The sequence below is a fragment of the Phyllobates terribilis genome, unplaced genomic scaffold (assembly GCF_046119375.1).
Source record: "Phyllobates terribilis strain yellow unplaced genomic scaffold, ASM4611937v1 Scaffold_6660__1_contigs__length_42938, whole genome shotgun sequence".
Lineage (NCBI taxonomy): Eukaryota > Metazoa > Chordata > Amphibia > Anura > Dendrobatidae > Phyllobates > Phyllobates terribilis.
The window spans coordinates 28,397-42,939 of record NW_027369402.1 but is presented as its reverse complement, the minus strand read 5'-3'; the positions used below and the strand labels follow the sequence as shown (position 1 = coordinate 42,939).

General features: G+C 33.1%; 1 protein-coding gene across 1 annotated transcript; it reads left to right on the top strand.

Annotated features, from left to right (window-relative positions):
• Positions 1-88: 88 nt before the first annotated feature.
• Positions 89-9,238, top strand: LOC141251111 (uncharacterized; the record flags this gene model as incomplete). Its single annotated transcript, XM_073670233.1, is given in 17 exon segments — positions 89-136; positions 250-370; positions 491-512; positions 613-698; positions 1,327-1,420; positions 1,423-1,476; positions 2,449-2,661; positions 3,213-3,347; positions 4,200-4,339; positions 5,288-5,498; positions 6,130-6,254; positions 6,380-6,437; positions 6,642-6,753; positions 7,273-7,356; positions 7,976-7,989; positions 8,568-8,613; positions 9,057-9,238. Coding segments are annotated over 17 exon segments (1,745 nt in total), but the record flags the coding sequence as incomplete, so codon positions are not given.
• Positions 9,239-14,543: the final 5,305 nt, after the last annotated feature.

Genomic DNA, 14,543 nt, shown 5'->3' with positions numbered 1-14,543 from the left:
AATTTTATAGATCAAAAATACTCATTTTCAAGCAGAGTTTCTAAATTTTTTAATATTCTAATCCTGAACTTATATATTTTGCTTGTAGCAAAATTGGAAATGATTGACTTTGAACCAAAGGGAAATGAATCTATTGGTAAGTTTGTCTAGTGATTTCTGTTGTTTTATATATTCTTTACATTACAATTCTACATGCTTCCGGTTAGGTAATCCAAAATGAGCTGTTGATTAGAAATAATTAAGTCTTAGGTAAAACTAATGAGTACTTTACACTTTCTGAAATCACTGAAGCTTCTATCTTCAATGCAAGAAAATGTGGCCCACAAAAGACAAATCTTGCTTACCCTTTGCAATATGATTGTTTCTCTTAGTAAAGACTCATGATTTAGTCTAAGATCGTAGTTAGTACTACTAGAGAACGGGACTTTTTTAATTCTGCAATTCCTTGGTTTCTTTTAGCCAGTCTAGAAATATATATATCCTAAAACAGTTTATGCTTTGATTTCGTAATTGTAAGGAAAATATTGTCATTTGTTCCTCTCTTTCAAGTAGTATTATTTGATTAGATGCTGATATACTTGACTTGCAATTTGAAGTTATGATCTTTAATAGAGATCCATTTGGACAGGGAAAGTGAACTATGTTGCAGACGTGCAAAACCTTTTGAAAGATGAGATAGTTTCTGAGCAACTCACCAGGTAATTTAAGTTGCTCTATTTTTTTCTTTCTTACTATGATTGACAATCAATGATCCAAAACCTTTCTTGAAAAATGATGTTAAAGACTTTTGGTCAACCTAAAAGCTAGCTCAATACTTGGCTTAGCCCGTGTAATCTCCACATCAAATTGTGATATAATTGATACGGGATCTAACTCTCATATCTGCAATTGCAACTGAACTACAGTATACCCTAATTTAAGAACCTAGGGACAAGACTATTTGATCGTGCAACATGTAAGAATGGAACTTTAGATTGAAGTTTTTATCATAATATAAAGCTATGTAATGCCAAAATACACCTAAAGCATTGCTTGTTGCAGAATTTTGTTTCCTGCCCCTAAGAATTATGTATTCACATAAAAAATTTCTTCAATACCCAAAAAACCAGGAATATCCAGTTCATATCTTTCATGTGTTTTAAGGAATCTGAAATTGTATCATTTACATATCCAAAGGTGCATGTAAGTTCTGACATAATAGGTTTTTTTAGTTCAAGAAATTCTATTCTAATAGTTACTGTAAATGAAAGTGTGATTGTTTAACTCCAGAACCATATAGTAATCTACTATTCATTTATCAATCAAGTTTGAACTCTTTATGTTTAGGAATATCCAGTTCTTTGGAAGTGAATCCCAACAGAAAGTATCAGGATCATATGTTGTTGTCATCGGTCTTGGTGGTGTGGGGAGTCATGCAGCATCTCTATGCTTTTGAGATCTGGAGTTGGAAGACTTCTTCTTGTGGACTTTGATCAGGTATTAATTGATTTTTTTTTCCTTTCATTGATCATGGAATGTGTGAATTTTTCTCCCTGCATTTGACAATGGCACCCATTACTTAAATCTTCTTGATGTGTTATTATACTTTCTAGAAAACTGCTTTTAGCTTCATTTGGTTTCTACTAAGAGCGAGCAGAATTATCCGATCCGGAAACCCACCAACCCGAACCCGAAAAATCCGTTTAATTTTTATCCAAATCCAATCCGATCCGGCTTATTTTTCCGGATAGTCGGACCGGATACGGATCATGATATTTTTCAAACCGGGTATCCGGGAATATTATTATATATATGTGTTCTTAAAAGTTAAATATTTATACATATAATTTATGTGATAAATAATAAATATTACCGATAACTTAGTGGAAAACAATAATAAACAAGAATTAAAAAATCAATTAGGCCAATAGTACTAACGAAGTGGCCACTGGCCAGTGTAATTCAGGACTAAATTTAGGAAGGAAAAAAAAATTAAAAGAAGACAAAATAAAATCAAAGATGAATCATATGTATTTTAATAATGTGATTTTATTAGTATTTTAATATTTAGTTTTTTATTATGTATAATGGAATTGAAATACTAAATCATCTTTTTAATTTTTTTTTTTAATGAGCCGGATATATATGGTATGAATATCCGATCCGGTACACCCGGATATCCTGCTTATACCAGATCGAATATGGATCGGGATTTTGTTATTTTTTAACCGGATATCCGGTTGAACACCCCTATAGTTCTAAGCAAGATGGTGTTAACTTGCTGGAAAAAACTCGGTTTGTATTTTCATAGATTGTATATAGCTCCTGCGTAGCTAAAACTAAGCTATACTGATACTAAAACGTAGTGGTGAACTCTGCAGTTCATCTGTAAAAGTTTCGGTAGGTTATGGCCAGCAGTACTTTTATATGGATAACTTATTGCTAAAAGAAATTGAATACCTTTTGTAGGTTTCGCTTTCATCGCTCAACAGACATGCTGTTGCAACAAGGGAGGATGTTGGCATTCCAAAAGCTACATGTCTTAAGAAGCACTTTTCATCGATCTTTCCGGAATGTCAAATAGATGCACGGGTGATGCTGTATGATTCATCTTCGGAAGAAGAAATTCTATCAGGCAAGCCGGATTTTGTCTTGGATTGCATTGATAATATTGACACAAAGGTAGTTGTATTGTTTCTAGTTGGCGTACTATTATGGATGTTCCACATAAACATTTAACTTCCAAAGAATTTGGTTCTACAAATATTGTTTCACTTTGGTTATGTTTTGTAGGTGGCAGTTCATATGGTTTCATATTATAATTTCTTTCTGAACAGTATGTAACCAAATAAAGAAATTTCCATATGGACGTGTTATACATATGTATACTGTTGACATGAGTTCAACGGTTGCACATTGCTTAAATGGGTTCATTTTGTTCATTATATTCTTGTGGAGTTGGTGTTTTTCCTTTGTTATATTAACTGTGGCTGCTAACACATCGTCCTTCCTTTCTTCATGTGAAAAATATATTCTATTCAAAATAGCTGCCTTTTTATTAAGATTTGAGCAGTGTAGTCATCACTTATAAATAGTTTGGCATCACTTAGTTTATTCTGTGGGTCCATAAAGATGTGTGGGGATGAGGCAAATATTTCATTTCGTGGGTATAAAATTTACTCGTGTTGACAAGATAAAGTATATTGATTTCGTTGTTCTCTTACTTTGGGTAGGTTGGTCTTCTTGCTGCATGTGTGCGTAGAGGTTTGAAAGTCCTGTCAGCAACAGGAGCTGGTGCTAGAGCTGATCCAACTCGAATCCGTGTCGCCGATCTTCGCGAGTCCACTAATGACCCTCTTTCACGATCTGTAATGCTTCAATTTTTAATTTTCACTTCTTAATTCCCAGCATACACTTCCTATAACTGTCAGTATTATGATTGGTTATATAAATGATTCCTTGGTGTACCTATTGCTGTTAGTATCTCGATCAGGATTGTACAATCCTACGATTCCAAATTTACAATACGACCCCAATTCTGTTTAGGATCGGACAGGATCGTACGTGACGATCCTGATTGCAGATTCTCCTTATTTTAATTGAAGCTTTGGACTTAGTAGCTTCCTGTAATTGAATTATTTTTCTCTAATTTTTTTTCAATGCTATTTAGGTGCATAAAAAAAGAGAAATGATTTACATGCACAAAAGACGAATGATTTGGTATCCGTATTGCGAAACTTTAAACTGACTTCAAACTGTAATGTAAAACCTTTAATTTTGTTTCTTATCATTAGATTGATGACTAGAGGATATAATACTTAGAAATAATATCTTTATTATATAATCGTTTTGCATGGAACTAAAATCGAGTATTTTTGGCATTGTTTTTTACTAGAAAGATTTCATAGTCGTTCTTATCATTTCGATTGTTCAATTTATGAAATCTTAGGTTACGATCCTATGTTTTGATCCTACTGATTCAATCCTACCACCCCATCTCCGATCTAAAGTAGGATCTCGGTCTTGACAACCATGGATGTACCTAAATAAAGTATCATGTTTCTGACTTATAGTGTTATGTTGTTCTTTAGCCCTTCCACTTTATACTTCTCTTAAATTTCATAGTCTATGAATCTTCTTGCTTTTTGGTATTTATGCAATTAGAGATTTGTATTTGTGCACGCTATTTATTCAATTATTGATGGAAACTATTTTTGCAGGTAAGACATCGGTTAAGAAAAGAGCATGGCATTGAAGGTGGGATTCCAGTTGTTTTCTCATTTGAGAAACCAAAAGTTAAGCTACTTCCATTCAAGGGCCCAACTGGAGAAGACGAAAATCCCTCCGATTATCAAGTAACAACTTAACTCCCTCATGCAGATTATTGATAATGTTTGATTCCATAGGAAAAGAATACAATTATATTCTACAGTTATGTATTTCATTAGAATATTTCTCGTGCCTTGCACGGGGTTATCTAAAAATATAATATTATAAAAGTTTTTTGAGAGATTTTTAAAATAAGGTAAGATTTGATTGAGTGATGAGATGGTGAATAGTTATTAGATAAAAATAATGACGTATGATGAATAAAACTAATAATTTAAAATATGTTAGATATAATCGTAATAATATGTGCAATTCAAATTCGATATAGATCGAACTTTGGCCGTTTAGATTCTGAATTGTAATAATAAAGTTCATCTTTTAAATTTCATGTATGTAATTAAACGTTTGTTTTTTGCTAAAGTTTAATATGAAGAGGATATTAATATAGTTGTTTGTTTGACAAAAGTTCTTTTTTTTGTTAAATATGCATCAGATAGTGGATTTGATTAATATAATAGTTATTAAGTTTTAGAAGAATCATTTAAATTTAACAATTAATTAATTTTAAGTTCTAAATATCTTATCAATTTGTTCCTAAATCTTAGGGTTTCGTTTAGTATAAAGAATATAAAGAAAAATAAATAAAGAAATTATATGGATGAGAGATAATAGCGTAAACAAATAGGAGTTTGACAAATCAGCAATGGTGGAGCCAAAACTCTTGAGAAGGCTTGAAAAAGGATTGTTGTAATAGTTATATAATAATATAAGATTTGCGGCCGGGTTGGTGGTTTTCTTTAGAGGACTTAAATGGAGGTACTCGAAGGGAGAATTTCAATTTTCTGTAACCAAAAAAGAGAAAGGAGAAGTATCTTTTTCATTCAGGAACTTAGTGAACTATTACAGTACATTTTATAGTTTATTTCTTTCTACTTATTAGATCCTCATCTCCTAAATGCAATTTTCCATGAGCAGATAGTCCTGGATTTAGGGTTCGGATAATACCCGTATTAGGATCTATTCCTGCAATTTTTGGGCTGGTCATGGCTTCATATGTATAACACAACTTGCTGAATAAGTTAGTTGAAACTGAGCCTGTCGTTAGCTTTAATATGGATCATTACAATCTCCTGCATCAACGCCTCATTGAACATGAAGAACTGCTGTATGGGACATCTCTTGGAGTTCAGGTATAATATTATTCTTCTGATTTCTGAATATGTTTTTTATCTACATACTGAAGCCAAGCAGATAAACCTGCTGATAGGTTTACTTTTTAGATTTCTTTTCTTGCATTGTTTTGGTTTACGTTTCTTGAACCATTAAAATAACAGCTTTTGAAAATTGTTTAGGCTCTCTCTATCATGACATAGATTATCTTATCACTATATACAAACATTAGCTTTGCATTGTACAGTTGGTAATAGCATATTGTGGGAACCTCTATATGAGTGTGCTAGGTTTATAAAATTTTTCCAGTTTTCTGCAGCTGAATGCTAAAAAATATAAGGTTAACTTGATGTGAACTCATTCGAAACCAACATAATTGCCTTCTTTGATAAACTTTAATAGATTTCTAGTGGATATGGACTTTGATAATAATTTGCTGGCTCATCCTCACAGTTACACTTTCCAGTCGTTTATAATTGCACAATGGTAACTTTATTTTATTGGCTTTTCATTTTTTGAGGTATATCATCAATTTTAAGTTGCTAAAATTGATCTATGCTCCAAAATACTCAATCACTTGTATGCTACTTTTGCAGTCTATTTTCTATTCTATTTTTTTGGTCTGACTATTGTGTATGTCTTATAATTAAGATAGATGTAGACGAGGTGATGTACGTTGTGAAAGAACTATGGCATGGACGAAGTGCACGGGATGATTCTAAAAAAGACGTAGGACGCGCAATGTGGCGATCAGTTAATGAGTTAATGCTTGTTAGGTATGTTTATTTACTGGTTACTGTCAAATTTGCACCTAAACAAGAAAATAAATGCAGCAAAATTTAGGCAATCTATATAATTTCTTGCTGTATGCCTTACGAGTTTGTTTGTTGAAACAAAATAGGTGGGATTGTACAAAGCCTGCTACAGTTACGAACTTGATTCTCTTAAAATTTGAAGAGGTAAGTTATTGGGTATTTAACTTTTGCCTTAAGTAATTTCATGATACGCTTTGTTATATAGTCACATAAAAATAGAAATCATGTCTTAAGATTCATAACATCAATTAAACTCTAAACAGAAATTTTTGTACTGCAATTCCTTAAAAACTCATGTCACAAGCAGAATTTTGTTTGAGTATGAAGCATTTGATTTGTTGATGGTAGGCTGATGAGCATGAATCTAGAACACTAGAGGACATAGAAGAGAAGGAACCCGAATTCTTCAAGCGAGTGAAAGCTGTGCTTAATCGCGCAGAATCGGACTTCAGATTGTATGGTGAATGAAGCCTACCTCCTAACAAGAGCTTACTACACAGGCAGGTCTGTTTGGCTAATATGATGCTTTTCTTTCATCACTCAGGTTTTCATTTTTGTTACTTTCTATCAGTATTAAATTCTCAATTTTCCTGCTGTCCTATGTTTTATCTTGTGATTTGTTATAGAAAACAGAAATGGTTTCATCTAGTTTATGCTATATGAGATATTATAGCTTGATTATTTCTTAGCCTATTTTCATTGTTAGGAGAACCTTGAAAATGATGTCTTGGATTATAAAAGTTGTATTAGAAGTTTTTATAATATTGTAGGATATGAAAAAAGACAGTATTACAAATATCTAATATCTAGATTAATCCTGATGATTAGACCTTAAAAAGTAAACAGACTGACTAGGATTTCGTTTTACCCAGCAAACCGCGTAAAAATAATAATTAGAAAATTGGTTCATACTCTATTCCGTTGAATCCCGAAGTTTATAAACTCAAATAATAATATAAAATAGTATATTCCTTACAAGTAGCTTCAGATGACATTGCAACCTATAGGACATATACATCAACTAATAACTTGGATTTTCGTAACGATAATTTGACTCGGTCTAGTTTGTTTTGTTTTATTTTTATTATCATAGTCGGCTAATTGTTGTTGAATGCATAAAATATGCTGTCAAGCACCAAAACACATAATTCACCACAAAGATATATTATGTATTCAACACATTTCTCTTAAACCTTAATCATAGTATTTGATAATCACAAGAATTACAAAAAATAAATAAATAAAAATCAAGTGACTGGATTTCAGTTTTTTTTTTTGAAAGGGACTCCTTTTCAGTTTATCCAGAGTTGTATTTGAATATTTAAAACGTACATAAACTATATACCTACGTATTATTACTGTTCACTAGACCAACTTGTAATTGGTAAATGAAAGTAAATTTTATTCTTTGAATTTTTTTTTAAAAAAAACGTGTTTACGAGACACGTTGGCCTGCCCCTACCGGCTAGCCATTCACTTTGATAGGGGAGTTTAACGCGAGCACCACAAGGGGCGTCAATGGGAATCGAACTCATGCAGGAGGATTTCTCTTCTCCCATAAAACCATGTCCCCGCTTTTGTCGATCACGATGCCCAGGGGCTATTTCTATAATTAGATTTCGGCAAAATTAAACGTCCACGTTAAGTTACGAAATGTGAAATTATGCATATTTTTATTTTAGAAAATGAACATAGAGTATTTATTTGTGAAAAATAGAGCGATGTGATTTGGAAGACAAAAAAACGACGCAATGACAATAGATGACTCAATTTTTTGTTACCATCACTCTATGATCATAAACCAATATATTAAGGCACCAGTTCCGGTGAGAATGTAACTTTAAATGAGAGTGGAGAATGAATCAGAGCCGTCTGTTTAAACAACTCCCACTAGCGAGTGTGTATCGACAACTAAAGTAGTGTGCATTGGTTCGCAATGAGAGAGTGTGTATTGTTGGTAGTGTAACTGTGCTTTGCACTTGCCTTAAGTGTGCAATATTTTCTTATTATTCGTTCGTTTACTGGGCTGCCTAAAGTATATATTTATTTATTTGTTAAGAAGTGTGCATTGTTTTGCTATAAGTGTGTACATCGATGTGAATAAAGTGTGTATTAGTTTTGTCTTGAGTGTGCATTAGTTTCTTATCATTTTTTGTTGTTTTTCTTATATATGTATTAGTTTGATTGTTAATTATTCATGTTTGCTTGTGAGTGTGCATCAGTTTTGTCTTGACTGTGAATTATTTTGCTTGTCAATTTATGCAAACTTTCTAGCTGAGAGTTAATGAGAATATCGTCAACTATGATGTGTATAAGTTTTGTATTGAGTATTCATAAGTTTTGTCTTGAGTGTGGATCAGTAATTTTGCCTTAGTGTGCATCAACTTTGTCTCGAGTGTGGATAAGTTTTGTCTTGAGTGTGCATAAGTTTGTCATGAATGTGCATGTGTTGTCTTAATTGTGCATCAACACTTCTGCTACGAGTGTGAATCAACTTTGTCTTGGGTGTGCATGAATTTTGCTCTAGTGTGCATAAGTTTTACCTTAAATGTGCAAAAGTTTTGCTTAGAGTGTGCATAAGTGTTTTTCCCCCTTAACTGTGCATAAGTTTTGCCTTGAGCATACATAAGTTTTGCCTGGAGTGTGCATAAGTACTTTTCTTTGAGTGTGGATAAGTTTTGCTTCGAGTGTGCATAATTTTGGCCGCAAGTGTGTATATCGACGTGCTTCCTACATCTTGAATTGAACTCGTACCTTTCACAGTAAACCCTAGAAATCAAAGATCTTGGAGGTTCTTCCGAGATGGATCCAATTATATCACAACAAATTATGTAATTAAAAAGGATCGTAAGCTGGTTGAAACTAGGTGCTTATTAAGAAGGAATGGGGAAGGAAGAATGGTGAATGAGGAAGAAGGAAGGAGGAAGGAGATATGTGTATTCTAGGGAGAAATGGTAGGAATAAGGAAGACAAAAAATAAGGAAGGAGGAAGGAGATATGTGTGATCCGAGAAGAAATGGTAGGAATAAGGAAGAAGAAAAAGGAAAAAGAAGGAAAAAAGAGAATATAACATGAACTGTTAGATCCATTTTAAATCAAGATTTATTATTCATTCTCCATTCTCATGTCAAAACTCATTCTCACTTGATTCTTTTTTCTATTAAAATTACCTTATTTAGAATCGTCTTCTTAATTCTAGCTAAACTATTTCTAGGTGTAATTTTTTCCACGGGATCTACTATTATCTCTCCTCTTCCTATTAGTTTTCTTATTTTCCTTCTTCTAATTATTAGATTTTTTAGATAACTCACAATTTTAGGAATAAATTGATAAGGAATTTAAACTTTAATCTAATTACTAAGTTTAAATGATTTTTCTATAACTTGCTTATAATTATTATATTAATCAATCTTTTTTCTAAACTTAAAATACTTTTAATTTTTGAAATTAGTTGCCATATTAAACATAGACTTCAACATTAGTTAAAAGAATTATAAATCATATTTTATGCCTAAAGATAAAACCGTGCAATATTATTTCATGATTTATGTGTTTTGTGTTATATTAAGTCGAATTTATTATTCTAATGCATTTTTTTATAAAAGAACTTTACCAAACCAAATAACTATATTAATATATTTTTTGATATTAAACTATATCAAAGCAACAATCATTTTAACTACATAAATGAAATTTAAATGATAAACTTTATTATCAGGATTTGGTATCTGTTCAGAATCTAAACGACCTAAGTTTCATCTATCTTGAATTTGGATTTCACATAACATTACGATTATATCTAAAATATTTAACATTAATTTTGTTCATCATGTGTCATAATTTGTTTTATCTAAGGATGCGGTTCGGGTGCAAATAGTGCTTATGGTGTAAAATGAGAATAAATCTAGACCGTCGACCATTTCAAGTAAATGCAAGCCGGTGGCCCAAAAATGCATGCCGGAGGCCAAAAAATGCATGTCAATAAAAATGCAAGTTGTAATATCTGAAATGCATGTAAATAAAAACGCATGTCAGAGGCTCTTTTATGCATGCATTTTTAACATATTAACATGCACTTTTTGCACATAAGCATGTATTTTTCGCACATAAGCATGCCACTTTCATTTTTAGTCAAGTGCAAGTATATGTGTTGAGAGTGCATGCTTATGTGCGAAAAATGCACGTTTATGTACGAAAAGTGCATGTAAAATATAGATGCATAAAAGGGCATCCGGCTTGCATTTTTATTCGGATGCATTTTTGGACCTCCGACATGCATTTTTTATTTGTTCTCATTTTACACCATAAGACTTGTTTGCACGGACACTTTTTCTTTATCTAATACTTATTCACCATTTTATCATTCAATCAAATCTTGTCATAATATAAAAACCTCTCAAAAAATATTCATTATATTTTTAAATAATTTCGTGCATGGTACGGGACATAGACTAGTTAAAATTGTATGTTCATTATTTTGAATAGAAATATACACAGTTTCATATTTCACAATGTAGTCTGAATTTTCACATAAACTACCTCTATATTTTGATTTTTTGTATTTGGAGGTAGGGTAAATATTTAACAAAAGCCTCTGAGAAGAAAATATTTAGGAAGTAGGGGTGAGATTTGAGCGGGACGACAATTATAAAGGGCTTTGGTGGATAAGAGTTGGAGATGTGAAAGTACCGAGTATAGAATATGCATACGGTATGAAAAGAGTGAGGTACTAATAATATTGTTAATGGTTTGAATGACTAGATCAGCCATGAAATTGTGTAAAGAGCAAATCACATCATCAATGATATACTTGATACACCTAATGCAATAAGATATTAGTTCTAATCTATAAAAGCAATGACTTCTTCTCTCAACCATTTTCAGTATGACTTTTTCCTTTCATTTTTTTTTATGGAAATGACTTCTTCATAAAGACAAAAGAAAAAAGGACTTGTTCATAAGTAATTGTGAAAGTATGATAGTCATATGAGTTATTTTTATTTTTTTATAGTTTTAATGTATATAGTTTAGGGGACGTTTCTGAAAACCACCCGTTAAATATGACTATTTCACAACAACAAGCCATTATGTAAAAAAATATTTTAACACACCAGTTCAATGCTTTCCGTTAGCTATTAATCACCGCTCGTTGGAATTCCGTCCAAAACCGTGCAATTACCATTTTACCCCTAGTTTTTCAAGAAAAACAAGGGCGAAGTTGTCCTTCCCCCAAGTCTTCTTCAACCTCCATTCATACAACATGATACCCACGTGCCATCGTCAAAAAATGGAGAACATAACCTTGGTGCAAGAGTTCTTTTACAGGTGCCAAGAGAATGGATATTTTGTAGAGCATAGAATTGATACAGTAACCAATAATCTGCAAGATGTGTTCTTTGCAGAACAAGAGTGTATAGACCTTCTAAGAGCATTCTCATATGTAATGGTACTTGATAGTACATACTCGGTCATCGGGTAAGGTTAAGAGTAATATTGGATCCATTTACCTGTTTTCATTGTATATCATAGTCAATTTGGTAAGAATTATGTTCAGTTCGAAAAATCCCTTTTTCGATATCATTGACATCACAAATTCAATAAAGAACTTCAACGTTGCTAGTTGTTTTTTTGGCGGAGAGAACACTGATTCTTATCTCTGGACCGTACAACAACTCAGGAGTATGTTTCATTTGGTATAAAGAAGGGGCCTACATGTCTAGTCAGAAACAGAGAAAGCACTGATGAACGGCCTCAATGTTGTGTTCTCAAACTCAAAGTTCTTATTATGAAGATGACATGTAAGAATGAACATAGAAGATCACACATACAAGGCATGAAGACAAAGGCAACATACTTTAGTTGCGCATATTATAATTTGTTAAAGGCAACAACCGAGGCTAACTATAAGAGTCAATTGAGTATGTTGGTTGGTGCTTGGGCAAGATGGCCTCATCTGCAAAAGCATGTTCATGAAAACTGATTAGTACGATACAAAGAACGGATTATTTCTGCTTGGATAGACAACTGCTTCAACCTTGGTACTAATACCTCAAATAGGTATATAATCCATACATTCAACCTTGTTAAGTATCACACAACTATATACATGTTCTATAGAGTTGAAGGTTCTCACTCTTCACTTAAGCGTCACCTTACAAGTTCAAAGAGCAACTTAGCTATAATTTGGGATCAAATCCATAAGATGCAATGTAATCAGGTGAAGGAAATAAAGGAGACCTTCAATGATAGTATACATAAGACCTTTAGAGCAATGAGTAATCGTGTTGTGTTCAGAGATTTGACATATAGGGTCTCCACATGGTGCCTACTAAGGATAAGAGATGAGTACAACAAGGGAGTAGACCCAACTGTAACAGAAAATGCAAATCCCACATGAGGACGAGCTATGGTCTTCCTTGTATTCATGAAATGGATCCATTTGTAAGGAAAAAACACCTTTTCCTCTTTCGTTCTTGCATCCATTCTGGAAGACTATTAGCGTAGAGTATGCCCCAAATGATTTTGATTTAGATAACACTAGAAGCAAGATGAACAAGAGTATGCCGGATGAGTTCATTCTTAAGGACTTCAACAATCTATCTGCGGAGAAACAAGCTAGGTGTCTCTATGAGATTAATAAGATTGCACATCCTGAGACAAGTGTTGTGCTCCAGATTGCTAATGTTAAGCCCAAGGGGAGACCTCTAGATACACTAAACAAGAAATATCTACCACCCTTTGGTGTATACAAGAGAATGCCTTCTCATTGGGAGTATAATAAAAACGAGGAGGCACAAACACCTCCCAAGAAGCAAAAATCCCCTCCTGCCCCTCCTAGACACCCAACTTTGAACCATGCACCATTATATCAACCTCGCCCGCATCCCAGGCTCATCACTTCAAAGAAGTATCATAAGTACTATCCGAAGTGTGTTAAAGAATTTATAGTAGGGTGATACAAAATCAAGGATGATGGAAACTATGGCTTTAGATCATTAGCTTGTAGTCTTGGTGACTCTGAATATAATTGGATGGCTATAAGATAGATGACGATGTGTTATACCCATGAACTATGAGGGTTAATACAAAAAACAATGACAAAACCAACGACCGAAAAACAAATGCTAGAGAAGTTGGATTCTTTAACTAGAATGAGATGCCCCCTCCACAAAAATGGCTTGAATGTCCGGACATGGGGATAATTGCACCTACTGCTTTAAATGTGATACTTGTCATCTTTGGAAGCAGAGGCAGTTGCACATACCCGCCAATCAGGGCAAGAACATATTACATTCCAGGACAACGACTACAAGTTATATGCCTCTGTCACCTTAGGTTGGGAAAACATTGGATTATGGTAACTTACACAACTTAATTCTTCTAATTTTATTGCATTCTAATAAAAGTTTTTGTCTCTACCATAAGTTCTATTTCTTGATAACGGGTTCTGATAGATGATGATTTCCCACTTTCATGCTTAAGTCTTATGTGGTTGTTTCATCATGAAGAATCAACACTACAATTGTCCCTTTTACAACACGTCTTCAAGCATACTTGGATGCCATTAAGATGGATAGAAGTTCTACCAAACAAGAGATCAGCAACGATTAAGGAATTCATGCATGGTGTTTGTAGGAGTCATTGGTTCTTATGTATAATTATATTGTAGTTGGACCATGTTCTTAGTATATATGCATAGGTAAAATCTGTAATGTTTGTTTGAATCATGACTTATTTATGTATGTGTGGCCATTGTTGCATGCAATTTCCGAATCAACAATCATATTGTTTGTAATTGTCTAAACAGTGGACCGTACTATGTATGTACAGTAACTAATTTTTTTAAAAATGGTGTTGATACACTCATAATATAATATATAATGTTACTTGTTTAAAAATTTTAATCTCTAAGCAATATTTACATGCTCATAATGAGGCGAATGGATTCCCTCATGATGAGGGGAATAAACCAGCTCGTGATGAGCCAGTTGTATCCGCTCGTCATGAGATGGTACGTCTGTCACATCACGAGCCGAACGTTTCCGCTCAACACGAGACATGGCCGCGTTTTTAAGCAATTTCCTTGTCGTTCAATAACAAGACCCTAAAGTTGCTATATTTATTACCCAAACAGAATTTTGAAAATCACTCGTATTCATATTTGAATTTTCAATATGAATGATAAACTTATCTAGAAAAAATCTTCTGATGGGGAGTTTTTTCATTAAATTATTCTTAAAGAAAAAAAAT